Source organism: Carassius auratus, chromosome 36 (genome assembly GCF_003368295.1).
Source record: "Carassius auratus strain Wakin chromosome 36, ASM336829v1, whole genome shotgun sequence".
Lineage (NCBI taxonomy): Eukaryota > Metazoa > Chordata > Actinopteri > Cypriniformes > Cyprinidae > Carassius > Carassius auratus.
In genome coordinates this window covers 15,936,545-15,957,108 of record NC_039278.1, presented here as the reverse complement: position 1 = coordinate 15,957,108, position 20,564 = coordinate 15,936,545, and the positions used below count along the sequence as shown (strand labels likewise).

At 31.4% G+C, this 20,564-nt stretch overlaps 1 protein-coding gene across 1 annotated transcript in view; it reads left to right on the top strand.

Moving 5' to 3' along the window:
* The window catches only part of LOC113055409 (interleukin-17 receptor D), a 43,446-nt gene that overhangs the window by 11,201 nt on the left and 11,681 nt on the right, over nt 1-20,564 (top strand). The window contains exons 2-3 of the mRNA XM_026221709.1: nt 14,250-14,313; nt 16,101-16,226. Of these exons, the coding sequence (XP_026077494.1) occupies nt 14,250-14,313; nt 16,101-16,226 (190 nt within the window). The remainder of the gene's footprint in view (nt 1-14,249; nt 14,314-16,100; nt 16,227-20,564) is intronic.

Here is a 20,564-nt window from a genome sequence, read left to right as displayed (position 1 = left end):
GACAATTTAAAGTAACTATTTTCAATTTGAATGTTAAATTGTAATTTATTTCTGTGATTAAAGCTATATTTTCGGTGTCACATGATCTTCAGAAATCATTTAAATCTTATGTGTTTAAGGTGAATGTATTTTTTTTTATCTCATTATCCAACAACCCGTTGAATTAGATTTTAAAAGGATATGGACGTAGCATTAAAATAGTTAATTTCATTCCATCTTTTGGGATCTCCTTCAGGTGCTCTTGTGTCTGAGCGTCAGGATGTTTGTAGCTGCGTTGTAGACGTGCTTCATGATGACTGTAATTACACAGATGAAGGATCTGATACCTGCTCATTAATGCCTCATGATCACCTGCAGCCGGAAGGAAACTCAATCGCTTTGTTTTTAATGTCAAAACTTATAGTTTGAATGCAAGTTAGTGTGACTCATGACTAATTTGTATTATGTTTCATACTGTAAATATGTCGACTCAATCAGCCTCCTCTGGTAAACAGAGTTTCCTCAAGACAAACAAAGGCCTTTGTGAAGTCAAGCGTCCCATTAGAGATTTGTTTTGTGTTATTGGTGAGACATGAAAGTTGCATATAAAAGAGATTAATAACAACAAGGCCCGATTGCATACACAAAGTTGATTGTCCTAGAAAATAAATCTTTTTGGAATATGAAATTGGAGACACACGTTGAGGAAATGTATGGAAGGCATTTTCTGCCAAATTTAAATAAATAAATTAAATGATTAAAATGAAAATTAAAACCAGATTAACGATTTCATTACAGAAAACTGTACGCAAAATATGTGACAAAATTGAGAATTAAATTAAATGATTTCATTTTCACAGTTACATCCCTGTCAAATTGAAATATAAAATGCAATTGGTGATTTCACATTTGATTTTCAATACAGTCTCGAGGCAAGACTGCCAATATTAAAATGAAAAGCCAAACGTGAAAAATAAACTACAAATGCAGTTTTTACAAAACTCTTTATTAACGCTCACGCAATAATGGGGACACAATTCAAATTTAAATGTAAATTTTACTTTTCATTTTAACTCCTCTTTTATTTCAGTTTTCATTTTCGTTTTCATTTTCAAAGACAACCTGCATGCAAATTATATGTTAATGAGTGGGTGTGGCTCAATTACGCTGTTTCGTGGAGGAGCTCAAATGGCGGTTATGGCCACTAGCAGCAGAATTAAACCAGCTAGCAAACATTTCGGATGATGATGACTTCATTTTGCTACGAGTTGAATCTATATTGGATACAATTGGACATTTTGCAGCCGTCACAAACTCCGATGTCGATCCTCGAGTTATAATAGTCTTAGTGAGGTTGTGCATTTTCCGGGGAGTCTCGTCGGCCAGTTTGGTAAAATTGGCAAAGATATTCACAGATTCGACTTTTCCGGATCAATAACTCGCGAGTAAAACGTTTTTGGTACACGAATTATGCCTATTTTTACTCGTAGTGATGTAGTAAACGAGCTACAAGCGAGTTTGCCTGAAAACAAGCTTTCCTCCGCTCTGTACAAAATACGTTGATCTCAATGCGCTGGCGTCTGAGAGACAAGTCCTAAGGGACCGTCTGCAAAGTGCGAAACGCGAAAAAGGTTACTAATAAAATACTCAACAACTTCACAGTAACACACTGTAGTGTCACCAAATTCAGTTCACACATCACTGCTCTCCTGCTGCTTATACTACAATGTTGGTTTTAAAAATAGTTGCTTTTGCACAATTTTACGATTTTTTTTAATTATGAAAACGTCAACAACGTTACTGTAACACACTGTACTTTCACCAAATTCAGTTCACACATCAATGCTCTCCTACTGGTTATACTACAAAGTATTTGCTTTTGCAAATTTTTTATGATTTTTTATTATTTAAAATAATTACTTCACCTGTTATTGAACATAATAGTTAATAACTTTACTGTAACACACCGTACTTCCACCAAATTCAGTTCACACATCACTGCTCTACTGCTGTTTATACCACAACTTTGATTTTAAAAGGAATTACTTTGGCAGACTTTTGATGAATTTTTTTTAATTATGAACAATAGTTAATAAATGTACTGTAACACACTGTACTTCCACCAAATTCAGTTCACACATAATGGTTCTCCTACTGGTTATGCTACAAATTTAATTTTGAAAGTAATTGCGTTGGCACATTTTTATGATTTTTATTATGGAAAATAGTTAATAAAGTCACCATTATTGAACATAATAGTTAATAACTTTACTGTAACCCACTGTATTTCAACCAAATTCAGTTCACACATCACTGCTCTCCTGCTGGTTATACTACAACTTTCATTTTGAATGTAATTGCTTTGGCACATTTTTTATGATTTTTTATGCAAAACAGTTAATAAATTTACTGTAACACACTGTACTTTCACCAAATTCAGTTCACACATTACGGCTCTCCTGCTGGTTATACTACAGCACTTGTTTTGAATATAAAAACACTAATAAAAATTTGATGAATATACAGTGCAGTAAAGTTATTAACTATTTTTAATAATTAAAAAAATCATAAAAAAATTTGTCAAAGCAATAATTTTCAATTTGAGTGTTGTAGTATAACCAGCAGGAGAGCAGTGATGTGTGATCTGATTTTAAAGAATATACAGTGTGTTACAGTAAAGTTATTTACCTTTTTCTTAATAAAAAGTAATAACAAATGTGCCAAAGCAATTACTTTCAAAATGAAAGTTGTAGTATAAACAGCCGGAGAGCAGTGATGTGTGAACTGAATTTGATGAATGTACAGTGTGTTACATTAAAGTTATTAACTAATATGTCCAATAATGGTGAATTTATTAACTATTTTTTATAATAAAAAAGCATGAAAATTGTGCCAAAGCAATTACTTTCAAAATGAAAGTTGTAGTATAACCAGCAGGAGAGCAGTGATGTGTGAACTGAATCAGATGAATGTACAGTGTGTTACATTAAAGTTATTAACTATTATGTTCCATAACGGTGAAGTTATTAATTATTTTTCATAATACAAAATGTGCAACATCATTTAATTTCAAAATGATTGTTGAAGAATAACCAGCAGGAGACCAGTGATGTATGAACTGAATTTGGTGAAAGTAGTGTGTTATAGTAAAGTTATTAACTGTTTTTCATAATTAAAAAAAATCATATAAATGGTGCAAAAGCAACTATTTTCAATATAAGTGTTGTAGTATAACCAGTAGGAGAGCATTGATGTGTGAACTGAATTTGGTGAAAGTACAGTGTGTTACAGTAACGTTATTGACGTTTTCATAATAAAAAAAATCGTAAAATTGTGCAAAAGCAACTATTTTTAAAACCAACATTGTAGTATAAGCAGCAGGAGAGCAGTGATGTGTGAACTGAATTTGGTGACACTACAGTGTGTTACTGTGAAGTTATTGAGTATTTTATTAGTAACCTTTTTCGCGTTTCGCACTTTGCAGACGGTCCCTTAGGACTTGTCTCTCAGACGCCAGCGCATTGAGATCAACGTATTTTGTACAGAGCGGAAGAAAGCTTGTTTCAGGCAAACTCGCTTGTAGCTCGTTTACTACATCACTACGAGTAAAAAGAGGCATAATTCGTGTACCAAAAACGTTTTGCTCGCGAGTTATTGATCCGGAAAAGTCGAATCTGTGAATATCTTTGCCAATTTTACCAAACTGGCCGACGAGACTCCCCGGAAAATGCACAACCTCACTAAGACTATTATAACTCGAGGATCGACATCGGAGTTTGTGACGGCTGCAAAATGTCCAAGTGTATCCAATATAGATTCAACTCGTAGCAAAATGAAGTCATCATCATCCGAAATGTTTGCTAGCTGGTTTAATTCTGCTGCTAGTGGCCATAACCGCCATTTGAGCTCCTCCACGAAACAGCGTAATTGAGCCACACCCACTCATTAACATATAATTTGCATGCAGGTTGTCTTTGAAAATGAAAACGAAAACTTAAATAAAAGAGGAGTTAAAATGAAAAGTAAAATTTACATTTAAATTTGAATTGTGTCACCATTATTGCGTGAGCGTTAATAAAGAGTTTTGTAAAAACTGCATTTGTAGTTTATTTTTCACGTTTGGCTTTTCATTTTAATATTGGCAGTCTTGCCTCTAGACTGTATTGAAAATCAAATGTGAAATCACCAATTGCATTTTATATTTCAATTTGACAGGGATGTAACTGTGAAAATGAAATCATTTAATTTAATTCTCAATTTTGTCACATATTTTGCGTACAGTTTTCTGTAATGAAATCGTTAATCTGGTTTTAATTTTCATTTTAATCATTTAATTTATTTATTTAAATTTGGCAGAAAATGCCTTCCATAGAAATGAGCCGCCTTTTTGTTAACGTAAGTTTTACATGCCATATATATAAAAAAAGTTAAAAAAAAGTTAAAAAATAAAACAGTTTGTTAGAGCTTTATATAATAATATAATTATATAATAATGGACAATAGCCGATAATAAATTTTAACAATTAATTCAACAATTTGTTTATATAAGACTATATATATATATATATATATATTCATTTAAAATTGTAATTCATTGTAATTTAAATTATTTATTTTATTGTAATAAATAAATAAATAAATATATATATATATATTTTTTTTATTAGATTTTATGTGATATTTAAATTAAGTCTTAAAAATTTATAAAAGCTATGATTTTTTTATTTGTTTGAAATTGTACATAATATAAACACACACACACACACACACACATATATATATATATATATATATGATTATAGTTTTATATAGTTTTTTTTGAACTTTATGTAATAATACAGATGTACAACCTGATTGTAAACATGTTAACCAATAAACAAATTAAATTTACATTTTTCAAGACAGGACTTTTTCATCCATTAGAAATGTGTTGGATTGTTCTGTATGGAGCGAAACCTCAATGTTGAGTTTGCTAAAGCAGTGACTAAATCAGTTTTTCCACTTTTGGTTATTTAAGTTTCAAGAACACGTGTTAAAGTTAATAGAGTGAATTTACAGATTTCCCCCATCACAAAAGATCAAATCTAGCCCGTGCTAATCTTGCTTTGTTTCTTTTATTCTCCAAGCAGTTTATTGGTCAAACAGTGAGAAGTTGTGTTTGTTTTCACAGCGCTGAGCCACAAGCCCCTCGAGAGCAGATCAGCTATATCTGAAGCTCAATATCATAAGTGTACGTGAGACAAACACAGTGATGGAGAGTCCTTTTAACATCTGGATTTATCACATGACTTCCTTTAGTCCACGAGCTCTGGAGCGTGCTATATCGCTTGTGTGGCGGCTCGTGTAGGTCTGACTGCTTGTTTAGATTATTTCAGGTTTATGCATGCAAATTTATTAGACAAAAAAAATGTGCAAAATCTAAATTGTGATTATGGCTTAGTGTGATTATCAAATCAGAAAGGCTGCAAATATATGTGCATTTCAGAGCGAAGTGTGGCATTGTGTTGATTTATACCTGAGCAGCTCATGAACTGGTGTTTTCTGTGTCTCCGTGTGACTCGGCTGACAGTAAACGTTGCTTTACATGATCATATATACAGTATATTTGTATTGCAATTTAGAAATAGTCTTTTAGTTATATTTCTTGCTTTGTTTAATTTGTATATTAGTCATTAGTATATTTTTTATATACATGTATATAATTTAATATTTAAAATATTAGTTGATATCTGCGAATTAAACCAAATTTTCAATTTGTTAGAACTAAGTTTGTTTTATAATCATTGAGAGACTGTCATAGTTTTTTTTAATTAGTTTTTATATATTTTTATAAATATTTTCATCTTAATTTTAGTCAAGGTTTAAGGAAGGTTAAAGTCATGTTTTTATTTATTTCTTGGGTTTATTTACTTATTTATTTATGTATTTATTTATTTTTCATTATGTCTATGTAGATTTTTATTTTATTTTTGGGTTTTACTTATTTTAGTACATCAAGTTAAACTAAATGAAAATGAGAAATGTTGTTTTGGTGACTGGCTGAAATAAAATAAGTTAAGTAAAAACAAGAAGTTGAATAAAAAAAATTTGTGTGTGTGTATATATATACATATATATATATATATATATATATATATATATATATATATATATATATATATATATATATATATATATATATATACACATACATATTCACACACACACACACACACACACACACACACACACACACATATATATATTATTTCAAGTAATGAACATGTTTTTGTATGGTTGTAGTTTTAGTTACTTTAATAATCCATTTCGTAAAAATACGAAATGTAAAACTTTATTGCAAAAAATTTACGGAATTTAAAATTTTTTAAACACATTAAATCAAATACTTACAAATGTAAATATTGTTTAAGAGTTAAAAACAAACCCAGAACGCTAAAAAAAAAATAGCATTTTAAAAAATTCTCCTCTCCAAATCATACAGCAAAAGTTTTAGTGTCTGGTTTGACTGAAGTGCTGTTTTCTGCCATTCTTGTGATATTTATTCATGCTGTTTATTTGCATCATCTGGGATGCATATGAGGCAGTTTGTTTCTTGTAAAAAGACTCCAGTCCGTTCTGAGAAACAGAAAGCAGCGAGATGCAGGTCGTGTCAGATTCATGTGTAATCCTGACAAACGCCGCTGGGAAATTCAGTAAGTTCTCAGGCTAGAGAGATCATCCGTCCTCTTCCTGATCCCTGTCTGAAGAATAGCAGCAGTGTCCCTCTGATTGATGGTCACTGGTCAGATTTCCCATCATGCTCTCTCTCCCCCGCAGCATGCACGCTCCTGTCCAGAGTCGGATGGGAGAAGATTGATGGAGCAGTGAAGGATCAAACAAATAGCTTTCCCTTTAAAAAAAGTGTGGTCTGCTGGCCTGTTTGCTGTTGTCTCCGTATGGGCTACAGCTAATTGGGTTCCTAAGAAAAACCATCTACACGTGTAACGTAGCTGGCAGCGTTCTCATTAAATTAGCTTCATGTGTGAGCTTAGATGCCAAAACACAAGTCAGACCAGGTACTTCACACTGCTTGCTTTGTGTAAAATGTGATTATGCCTGGATTGGATTGTGAGAAGTTAACATTTCAGAATGAGTCAGTTTACCAGATTAACCCTGCAAAGCCTGACACATGAAATAATGGTCAGAATAATCTATTTTTGAAACTGTTATTAGACCTATAGACAAAAAAAAAAAAATATATATATATATATATATATATATATATATAATTTTTTTTTTTTTGTCTAAAAAATCAGATATGCTTTGAAATTTAGCAAAAAATTTGTCTAAAGGTCTATATATATATAAAATCAGATATGCTTTGAAATTTTGCAAAAGAAAATGCATTATGCAGAATAATGACATTTTTCAAATAAATGATGAATAAATAAAAAGTAAATAAAAACAAATAAAATAATAATAAAGTGTAAAATTTTGACAAAATAAACATAAAAAGTAAATAAAACTAATAGTAAATAAATACAATAAAATATCAAATTAAACAAGTTAAAATAATACACAAATTAAATGTTAAATAATTTTTTTTTTACTTGAATCTGAAATGATGAAGAGGCTGCTTGAAGAGATTGATGACTACTTACATAAAATGCTTAAATGGCAGTCGTCACACATCTCCAATAATATGTTTAAAGATGAGATTGAAATAATGCAAAGCAATCCACCGCTGACTGAGAGCTGAAGAAATCAAGGCTCCTCAGAAGATGTGAGATGTTCTGGAGGCTTGTGAAGATCTTTCCTCCGCTGCTACTGACGTTATTCCGACCTTTACTTGATCAAAATCACTCAAGATTTAACACGAGAAGCTGAAGCTGAAGGAGGACGTTTGTAGAATTCGACTAAAAGCCTTTTACTTGATGATAAAGTCAGTCAGAAGGCGTGGAGTGGATTGTCTGACAGTTTTCAAATTTGCATTTTAAGTCTAATACAGCAGGCTTTATAGGGTTAATGCAGTTGCTCTGTGGTCGCCGTGAGAAGTCAGTCTTTTGTGAAAACATAAAAGGAAATAAATGCATAAAAGCCTGAGCCAGGCTCCCATGCTGTGAAGTTTTTCCTCGTTTGGGATGATTTAATTACTGTTATTATTCTTGTGGAAGGAGGAACACCTGGTTGGGTTCGACAGGATGCTTCAGCTCTGTTCAGACATGCTCACATCCCTCATCCACACAATACTGAGCTAAATCTCATTCATATAATCTATTGCACGTGCCAGGTGTGTGTGTGTGTGTGACCCTTACTAGTAGCATGGCACACTTAATGTAATAATACAGTGCTGTTCAAATGTTTGAAGTCTTAAAGAAATTGTTACTTTTATTTGCAAAGGATGCATTCAATTGATCAGACGTGACAGCAAAAACATTTATAATGTTAAAAACTTTTTATTCTTAAAATAATCCTGAAAAACAAAATTTATCACATTTTTAACAAAGATATGAAGCAGCACAGCAGAAAATCAGCAGATCAGTTCATGTGACACTGAAGACTGAAAATTCAGCTTTGATCACATGAAAAAAATTACATTTAACATATATTCACATGGAAAACAGTTATTTAGAATTTTAATAATATTTCACAATATTGCTGTTTTTATTGTATTTTTCATCAAATAAATACTGCTTTGGTGAACAGAAGAGACTACTTTCAAAAACGTTTAAACATCGTGCCATCCCCAAACCAGTGTTATTATGGTTAACCAAAACTAAAACCATAAAAATTGTTACTTGAAATAAAATAAACATGAACTGATATATATATATATATATATATATATATATATATATATATATATATATATAATTTGTATTTCAGCTGTATTTCATTTCTTTTTTTAATTTAGGTAAGCTTGATATACTAAAATAACTAAAATAAAAATAAAAATACTGAACTAAACTGTAATAAAAATAAATAAAAACTAGACATCTATAAATTAATAAAATAACTTCTAAAAATGACAAAACACACAATTAAAAAATATTAATAAAACAAAAACTACTATAAATGACAAAAACGCCCAAATAATTTGGAAAAAAATTTAACAAAAAAAACACTGAAAATGTAAAAAGATTTTTAAAAAAAATAAAAAAAAATTAAAGCTGATTCAAAATATATATAAATGAACTACAAAGCAAAAACTACTAAGAATTATAAACAATAAATAAACAAAATACTGATAACATATAACACATTTCATCATAACATTACAATGGTACATGTCCAAAAAACATGGTACTTTCATTTAAAGGTTGTAACTTTATGCTTTTTGGTATATTTTAGTTAGTGCTGGGCTGCAAAATCATCTTTCAGATTACAATATTACATTCTTATCATAATGTATGCTTAGAAAAACGTAGTATTATGTAGTAATATGTCCATAAAAGCATAGTTTTACCCTATTGCATTGGTCTGCAGACGTGCATGGTATGCTTTAGCGGTGCATAGGTTTGACCATGCTATGTTTTGTAATTGTAGATTTGTCTTGACTGGACATTCCACAGTGCATTTAATGACCCCAGTCATTAAACAAAAGGCACATATTCTTCCCTCTTTTACAATCACTTAACAAGGCCTAATAAAGCGTGGGGACCCTTGTTTGACCGCCGTCTGACCTGCTTGCTTTACCTCACGGGCAACTGTTCTGCTCATTTGCCTCCTGGGATGCAGCAAGTTTACGGTCCCAGTCGCAGCAAACTGTCCATTTGAAGTTTTAGGATGCCAAATGACTGCTGGGGCTTTTAGCACAAGGAGGGCGAGACGTCTTCAGCTCCTGCTCCTCTCAGCGGGACAAACGGCCCTCAGGGACGAAGGGAAGGAGAGGGTCATAAAAGGGTGTCGGGGAGAGGGTGACGGGCTCGTTAGGAGGCATTGTGACACATCCTGGACCCCCTTCCTTCCTCACACACACACACACACACACACACACACACACACACACACACACACACACACACACACACACACACACACACACATATATATATCTCAAAAAGTGTACTATTGATGATCTTAGCTATTGATAAAATGAATGACATATATATTAATAAAAATAATTCTAACACATGTAAACATATGCATTATAAATATTATATATAATCAAATATAAAATATAATTTTAATAGTTATTTTATCTGTTTTTGCAGACACAAATATATATTTTGCATGACAATAAATACGTATATTTAATACATTAAATAAAATAATAAATATATGTAATATTATTAATGCAGTTATTAAAGCAAAATGTTTCCGAAACTTAATGTCATGCCAAAAAAAAAAAAAAAAAAAATATATATATATATATATATATATATATATATATATATATATATATATATATATATATATACACAGATCATGAATAAAAGATCTTAACATTTAAAAAGTAAGAATTTAATTAAATTAAAATTAATTACATAACATATGTTATCATTTTAATATCTAGAATTTATAGATAATGGATTCATTTTGTAAATAAAATAATATATATATATATATATATATATATATATATATATATATATATATATATATATATATAGTCTTTGGGATTTTTTCCACTCATCTCAGGTAATAATCTGGCCACATTCCTGTAGCTCAAATAGTACCGCATGAACTGATAAAACACAAACCTTGCAGTGTAAGTCATTATAAAAGCATCTGCGAAATGCATACAAGTTAAAAGCAATAAAACACCTCTTGTGTGATTTCATGCATGTCCATGGTTCATGCATACATTAAATGACTAACCCTATCTATGAGCATTAGCGATGCATGTCTTGTTTTGGTGGAGATGATAGTTGCAATGGTATATTTTGTGAGCAATGCTTAAACACACTTTTTAAGAGAGCTGCAGTGTCTCTGATTAGCTGCAGCTGTCTGTGTGTCCGCTGTGACCCTCAGGACCCCGCTGGGCCCCAGGACAGCAGGCCAGGAGCCATTAGTGCTGCTCTGGAGCTCAGACCTTCTCACTTTATTCTGCTGCTAAATGAGGAGTTAACTTGACGCCTCCTCCTGCTGGCAGTAAATGGGTTTTGCTTCCTAAAATCTCTCGTTTTAATAGAGAGGACAAGGGCTGTGAGCCAAATTAGTTTGTGCTTTCATTCCCCTCAGTTCATTAACTTCCAGAAGAGTTTTCCCAGTAAAAGTCGTCCTGAGCAGGAACTGCAGGTTTTAAAGAGGAAAAGAGAAAAGTGAAGGAAAATGTTTTTGAAACACAAAACTGAAGTTTAATACTTTAATACGGTTTGTTGAAAACTAGAAAACAAAGCCTTTTTCATTTTTTAAATGCTATTTATTTGTTTTAACATCCATGTCTGTTTAAGTGTTATTTTATTATTAGTAGTTTTTATCAATATTTGAATTAGTTAAAATTTTTATATATTTTTAGTTTTGTTTACATTTTAGTAAGTTAAATTATTTGCTTTTGAAATTTTTATTATATTTTGTAATATTACAATATTACAAATTTAAGTAAAAAATTTTTATTTCGGTCTTATTTTTTATTTCCATTTAGTAATTTTAGGACTTAAAATAATTTTTTAGATAATTGCCAAGGACACATTTCAGTTTATTAAAAATATAAATATACATAATAGTTATTTTAAAAAATCCATTTTTTTTAGCAAGATTTGTTTTATTAATTTGTTTTAATTACTTTATTTTCATTTTATTTTTAGTTCTGTTTTAATTTTTTTTTCAGCTAGTAACTTTTGTACTTTAAACATATTTCAACACGGTTTAAATTTGTCAAAGTATTTGTGCTTTTGTGATTTTTTTAAATATTACTATTTAGAATTCATTGATTTTTTACTTTTAATTTATGTCCAGTTTCTAATTTAATTTTAAAATTGTAAAAAAAAAAAATATATATATATATTTTTACCCTGTTCTATTTGTCTGTAGATGTTTATATTTCTTTGGTCTTTTTTTTTTTTTTTTAATATATTATATGTTTTATTATTAGCATTTAACATACAAATTTGAATTAAGTAAATTTATGGTCTTTTGTAATTTTTATTATCTAAAATAATGTATTTTTTCTATCTAATTTTCTCAGCTTTATTTCAAGTAACACAAACATTTGTAATAGTCCAGAATAACCCTGGTCTGTTTGTCTGTAGCTGTACATCGAGTCCAGGTACAGGGTCAGCGAGACACAGGTCAAGAGGTCACGCCCTCATCAGTGCACATCCTGTGGAAATGGGGCAGAGGATGTCATTAAGTCTGATTACTCTTGTGCATGTGTTTAGTAGCAGCTCACTGATCGGTTTGCATTAATTATAAGTGCTTTTGCTAAATTAGGTTGTTTGCTGGATTATTTTAGTTCAGGAAGTCCACAGATCTGTTCACTTACCATTGCAGACATCATTTAACCAGCAGTTTCCCGCAAGCAATTTATGCCAAGCAACGAGTCTGCAGTTTCCCCTGATGCATAGCTGCATAGTTTATTCTAATGTAAGACAAATATCCTTAACGTTTACTGGACTGGCAGCAGAAAAGTCTGTCTGTTTTGTGGTTGTTGAGGTTTCCAGTGGGGCGTTTTGCAGGAAAGCTCCCAATGATTTATGTGTTTGGAGAAAAAATTTATTATACGGGGAGTAGAGATGCTCCAATCCTGGATAAAAACAGATCAGCATTGAACATTGCTTTCTCAGAGTGACACAGACAGGTGCATTATGTGTTGATACAGATGCTGATGCAATTTATGAGGTGTGTTTGTATCGTTTTGACGGTTTTCATTTTACAGGGCAATAATAACTAAGAAATCAGTGGCTGTCATTGTTATATTTTCAATAAGATACTGTATTTAGGTATTAACATGGTTATTGATTAAAAATACAGTTTTACCATGGTAAAATGTTTGAAAATAAAGTAATTTTCTGTATTGTGTCCTAATTTAATCCATTTATAATATGCATTTTGTCCCTTGTATACATTGTAAAAATAATTTTTTGAAGTGGCAGCTGAAGTTGGAAGCTGAAAATAAATAAAAACTCAAATAAAAATAAATAAAACCTAAATGGTATTAATAAAAAGTTTTTTTTTAAATCAACATTATTACTGAATAAAAAATAAAAAAAAAACTGAAAAATAAAATATAAAAAATAAAAACTAATTCAAAATATTACCCAAAACTGTAATATTAAATTATACTGTGATTAATAAACACTGAAACAGACAAATGGCAGCTCAAATAAACAGCGTATGTTCAAAAATATTCCTAACAAAATTATATAACAAATACAATATTTTATTAATATTATTTTTAGAAATGCATATTGCATAATTAAAAAAATATATATATAAAGCATTTAACTTTTTTTTCAAACTTTCTAAGATTTATATATTAGTTTTAGTGATTTAACAAAGCCTCATCTAATTATAACACAAAAAACACAAATATACCCCGATTCAAGGATATGCAAATATTTTCACTCAAGCATGGGAGGTCCTTGTTGAACATCTTAATTTCAAAATAAATATTTAGCGATAACTATCCTGAACAAGTATCCTGCGATCACTGATATTCTTTGTTTTGCATGCTTTTGTATCTTATTGTTGAGGTTGTGTTAGTTCTCGTCTGTTGGCTCGGAGTGAATCGTGTGTCGTCCAACAATGTCAGATGACTTCCTTTATCCCAGATAAGACGAGGAAGACGATAAGATCACTTTAGTGATTTACAAGGTCTCTTTAGTGTCACTCAATGTCTGCAAGGATCCTTCACCCCTGACTTTTCTCTTGAAATACGCTGGCTTTATTTGATAATCCCTGTTTCATGTATCTTTCTTTTTGTTGTAGACATCCGGCCTGATCTTGCACACTGATAACAGAGCTGGAGTCTCACGCAGCGTCTGTCACGCAAGCGTTTTGTTTTGACTTCTTTGCTCTGGAGTCCCTTCGTTATCTCACCTGAGAATCACACGGCTGATTCTGGGTCAGCCCGTGCTGTATTGTGCGTTACGACAGGGTTATATTAGTCTTTTGGCACCGAGCGCTGTGTTGTTGAGTGCCAGGAGTCTCATAATTGTGGGATTGTGTGCTTCGGCTGTCACCACATGAAGTGCTGCTGCTTTTCAAGGCTTGAACTCTCTTTTTTATTACACAAGTCGCTGTTTTTTCTCTTGCACGGCCTCAACGCTGCCTTTACAGTCAACTTCAGATGTTGCATTCATGTCTCATTCATTTTCTAAACCGTGTCCCGTTCTCTTTCTCTGCAGGGAACGCAGTTTTCCAGCGCAGACGACAGCGGACGCAAACTCGGAGTCACGTTTCGATACGACAGTAAGATGCTTTATTATCAGACCGTGTCTAACTGTACAGTTAATAATCTTATTTTGCACAAACAAAATAACTTTATTTTGACCCCCATCAGTTCTTTTAAGATTTTGATGTTATTTAAAAGTCTCATAAACTGCATCTGGATGCTTTCATTCTCAAATCACAAAACAAACTCTTATAATACAAACTCAAAAAATATTATTTTCCCAAAAAAATATTATTTTCTCATTGGATACTCTATTATACTATATTATTCAAGCATTATTGATACATTTTGATAAATTATATATATATTTATATATAAAGGTGTGTGTGTGTGTGTGATTGATTTAATAATTTTTTTTAATCAGCGAGAAATTAAAAATAAAAGCATAATAAACTAAATTTGGTGTGAATTAAAATTGCATTATGATAACGAAAATTGTTTGGGAAAATTATTATTTTTTAAACTTATTAATTAAATCATTAAGTAAAACGAACCAAAACATAAAATAAAAAGACAGTACAATATTACACTGATGCATCAATACTTTACAACTTCATTTAATTATTTATTTTGCATTATGGTAATAAGAATTGTTTAGGAAAATATTTTTTCAATATTTTTTTTTAAATCTGCATATATTAAAATAAACAAAATAGTAAATTAAAAAGAGGCAGTACACATACTACATTAATGCATCAACACTGCAATTTTTATTTAATTTTGCATTATGATAATTGTTTGTGAAAAAATTTAAATATATATATTTTTATTTAAATCAGCTAAAGAAAGGCAGTACACATGATATTGATTGATCTTTACAATTTAAATAATATATAATTATTTATTTTGCATTATGGTAATGACTTTTTTTTTTAAATTATTGTAATTTTCCAAAAAAAAAATTTTTTTATTTTAATAAGAAAAAAATTGGTGCTTAATTTTCACTAAAAACAATGTCTAAAGTAATAACAATAAAAAAAGATTCTTAACTTTCTTTAAATTTTGTGTTTGTCACATTTTTTGACGTTGCAGTATTTATTCTCAAAACGTCGCAACATTGCTAAATTTATTTGAGAAACATTGGTTTAACCAATCGCATGAGATTGAGGCGGGACTATCGGTTTGCCAGCCAATAGAAAGCAGGGAAGGGTATTTACGCAACCTGTTTGAAAACAGTCATTATTGTTCAATTCGGTGACGCTAGAGACAAAGAAATGACACTCTCTCCATTTAAAACAATGTATTCTTTTATATAAATGTTATATAAAGTGATTTTCGGTGTGGAATATGAACCGGGAATGTTCTTTGTATGATTCACCCTAATTGATTCTCTCTGCTTGGATTAATATAGCATTTATTCTCTTGTAAATGCCAAAAGTTGTCTCAGTCAAGCTTGGTGAGCTCTTGTCCGTGAGAAGTCAAGTTTCTCATCCTGTAGCTAATCCCCGTTTCTCCTCGGCATTCAGTCTCCATTGTGTGTGATTGAACGGGAACACAGATTCTGGTTAGCATCACAATAGGGATTGGGTAAAATAATAACGCGATGGGGTTTGGGGGACACAAAGGGCTGCTCCTCTTCCTATACCTGCTTATATCTGCAGCCGGCGAGGTGAAAGAGACGAGTCAAAGAAAGAAGCAAGGAAGGAAGGAAGGGGGAGGGAAAGAGCGTCTCCTCACATAAATATTGCTGCATATTTTCTCTCGGCGCTTGCCAAAGAATCTCTCCGATGTTCTCACTGAGAAACACTGCCTGACTCTCTCTCTCTCTCTCTCTTTGTGTTCCTGCTCTTTCTGTCCCAATTAGACTGCTCTCTGAACTGGAATCTGCTGGGGAAACACGCCATCCACGAAGTGAACAACATCAGCTTCACTCATTTGTCTTGTGACAGTCAGGCGGCTGTGGTGGTCCACTGGATGGCCAGCCCGCTCGGTAGGTTTCTTCTCAGCTGTGTTGGAGAAACTGTTTTGAAACACCCGACATTTGCAAAAGCAGTTAACAACAGTCGTAAAGAGACATGACGTAATCACAAAGAGGTTCAGATTTAGGGTGACATCAGACTGTATTATCTAGCAGATTCACTTAAAATGCAACCAAGAATTGTTGCATTTAGTCAGATATTAAAGAAGGGTGGGCATATGCGTGTGTGTGTATGACTAATTACACTAAATGCAAATAATATATGCAAAACAAAGTGTGTGTGTGTATATATATGCATGTTTATGTTTGTGTATTTCTTAATACATATTACATTTTTGCACTTAGTTGCATTAAGTATAATTTGTTCTATTATATATTTATATAGTAATATTTGTTTTTTTTGCACTTACATTTTTTATTTTTTGCATTTAGTGTGAATTTGTCTTAAATAATAACTACTGATAATTTATGTAATGTTTCTTTCAATTTTTTTTCTTTCATTTTTTGCACTTTAGTTTGCACTGTCATTTGTTAGATTTTATATATGTTAATATATATTTCTTGTATTTTTATACTTTATTTCCCATTTTTTACTTTTTTCTTATTATTTGCTTTTAGGTTAATTTCTTATATATATATACATATATATATACATATATATATATATACATATATATGTATATATATATATATATATATATTCAATTCAATTCAAGTTTATTTGTACAGCGCTTTTTACAAAACAAAACGTTACAAAGCAACTTTACAGAAAATTATGTTTCTACAATATTCAGTAGTAGCTAGTCATTTGTGCACATTTGACAGGATTTTAGAACAAAAAAATAAATAATATATATATATATATATATATATATATAAAATGTTAATTTTTTGGCAGATTTAAATTTTACTTATATTTGTGTATATTTATATCTATATATTTTAATTATTTTTGCTTTTTTAGTAGTTGCACTTAGTGTGAATTTGTCCTATAATAAAGACTGATAATATATACAGTACAGACCAAAAGTTTGGACACATTACTATTTTTAATGTTTTTGAAAGAAGTTTCTTCTGTTCATCAAGCCTGCATTTATTTTATCAAAAATACAGAAAAAACTGTAATATTGTGAAATATTATTACAACTTAAAATACTCGTTTTCTATTTGAATATACTTTAAACAAATAATTTATTTCTGTGATGCAAAGCTGAATTTTCAGCATCATTACTCCAGCCTTCAGTGTCACATGTAACATCAGTCGATCACATGATCATTTAGAAATCCTTCTAATATTCTGATTTATTATGAGTGTTGGAAACAGTTCTGCTGTCGAATATATTTGATCAATAAAGGGTTAAAAAGAACTGCATTTATTAAAAAAAAAAAATTATAATAATATATATTCTAATAATATATTTTCTTTACTATCACTTTTTATCAATCTAACACATCCTTGCTGAATAAAAGTATTGATTTTATAAAAAAAAAAAAAATTTAAAAATAATTGCTGACCCCAAATTACTGACCAGTAGTGTATATTGTTATTGCTAAATATTTATATTTTAAAAACATAGCTTCTTTTTTATTTATTTTTTTATTTTTTTATTCATCAAAGTATCCTAAAAAAGTATCACATGTTCTGAAAAAATATCAAGCAGCAGAACTGTTTCCAGCTTTGATAATGAATCATCATATTAGAATGATTTCTAAAGGATCATGTGATAATGATCCTAAAAATTCAGCTTTGCATCATAGAAATAAATTATAATTTAAAGTATAATTCATTTAAAAACAATTATTTTAAATTGTAATAATATATCACAATATTACATTCTTTTTCTGTATTTTTGATCAAATAAATGCAGGCTTGATGAGCAGAAGAAACTACTGTCAAAAACATAAACACAAAAAATACAAAATAGATTCTTAATGGCGAAGTTGACCTGCTGTGAAAATAATATTCTGGTCACTGTTTGTGGTTCAGTTTGGAGAAGTTTGTGTCTCCACACAGTCCTGAAACAGAGTTCTGCGCGCCTGCTCTCTCCATTAGCGTGCACAAACCCAGAACAAAGCGCATTGTAAAGTGCATGTGTGTTGCACAGGTGGTTGCACATGAGGGTGATTTATCTCAGTCCATCTCCTGTCTGGAGAGAATGGAACAAGAGCTCAAAGAAAGGCTGTTCAAAGACAGTCCCTGCTCTTCCTGATCAAAGCCGCAGGTTCCCTCCTCCCGGGACGCATTATTCTTCAGCCCTGACAGTCTCACGGATCCGTGCACTGGACGGGAAGAGATCGGCACACAGCAGTGCTGTGATTTCTGTCCTGGGAGGAATGTGTGCGTGTGTGGCTGAGAGAAAGACGGGGATGTCCCTCGCTTCCGTCTGCCAGGGCGCTATTGAACTTGGTAATGCGAGCTTTCGGATGACGAGTGGGACAATGTGGCCTGTTGTTCGCTGGAGGTTAATCCTTTTGACTGGGGCAGGACTTGACACAGCTCAGGTGTATATTAAAGAAACTCAAAGAAGAAAGCCTTGGGTGTGGGGCCTGTCCTCATGCACTGAGCTTAAAGGGACAGTCCACCTAAAAAATGAAAATGCATCATTTATTCATCCTCAGAGATATTTTAGAAAGGTCTTGAAGATGCTTGTTTGCATGCAATGAAAGCTTATTGTGACCAGCAATGTGTTTTAACCTCCAAAAAGGACAAAAAATATCTTCATCAGTTCTCTTTTCGTTCCGTTCTGTGACAAACCAGAAGCAATAGCATTTGGTTTCAAATGTAGTCACATTTGTGTCTTTTTAATTAAATCAATTATACTGTGTTTGAGAGCAAAACTATTTTTATATATGTAAATATGCATAAAAAAGCTCTTGTTTATTCATTTAATGTGACCATTAACCATTGTTAGAGAACCATGAACGTGTAAAATCTGTTTTTTAATTACTGAAATATTAATTTCGCAGAAGATGCTTCTCTTGCAGATTTTAGGTTAAAAAAAAAAAAAAAAAAGTTTGAAAATCCATGATCTAGATTAATATTATTTAGAAATCTCTTTTTTGTTTTTGTTATTATATGTTTGTACATAAAATGAAAATTTATATTTTAATAGTGATGAACCAAAATGCATTTTTGTAGAGAGAGATTTAATTTAGCCAAAAATACACCCCCCCCCCCCCAAAAAAAATCTAAAATAATGTTTCAATTAATTAATCAAATTTAATAATAATCAACTTAATTTATGCATTTAAATCTTTAATAATTTCTTTCCAATCATTTAAAACATTATTATAATTTTAAAAAAAAAAAATCTTTGACTCAAAATTTTTTTTTACTTCGGATATAATACAAACTTGTTTCATTGCATACATTTATTCAAACATGCTTGAATGTTTAGTGAAGTTTTGTTCACACATCAACTGAAACTGAAACATCAACTGAAAACATCATCAGTGCATTACTAGAAATGACATCAACCTTGATTAATAAATGCTAAAAATTATTAGTTCATAATACTTATTATTTTTGATTACTTAAAGCAACCCTCTACAAGAGCTGAAGGAAAACGAGACGCTCAACCGGTTCCACAGCTTTTTCTCCAGCTTCTCTGGTGTTTTTGAAGGGTGTGTGTGACGGGGCGGCTCTCTCTTGATGATATCTGTGAGCTGGTGGAGGTGTGGAGTTACACCCGTCCCATCAGGCCGCTCCCCGCAGCGGTAATCAGAACCACACGGAATGTGTGCGGGAGCCTTTTCTTCTCCCCTCTTCCCTCTGCAACTGATAAGACCCAAATCTAATTAAAGGGAGGCATGCTGGCACACTTTAAAGGGCACGGGAACGCTCGGCTGGCACGCACGCTCCCGTCCGCTCTGTCTTCTGAGGTGCTAATAAAATAAAGAAACCGAGGGAAAGAAAGGATGGTTCAAAAAAAATGGAACAGTTTCATGCAGTTCCCAGTCCTGAAAGTTAATGGCGGGACTCAAGCAGGTTTACAGCTGTCTTTGGTGTTTCCGATCTTATAAACTTATTATAAGATGTAAAAATCTACATTTCAGCTATATTTGCATCTTCAGTGCTTTGTCCAAGAACTGCACCAGTTAACGGAGAATCTTAAAGGTACAGTAGCAAAAACAGCTTGTTTATTTAGGTCCGAAAGGGTGGGAAATGGTAGTAAAAAGCTACATTTCCAACATTGAGTCATTAAACATTATCTAAAAAAATAAATAAATAAATAAATAAATAAATAAATAAAAAATAATTTAATTAATAATAATAATAAAAAATTAAAATAAATATTATATATAACTTTTTTTTTTTTATTAAATGAGAGACACTGCACACAAATGTAA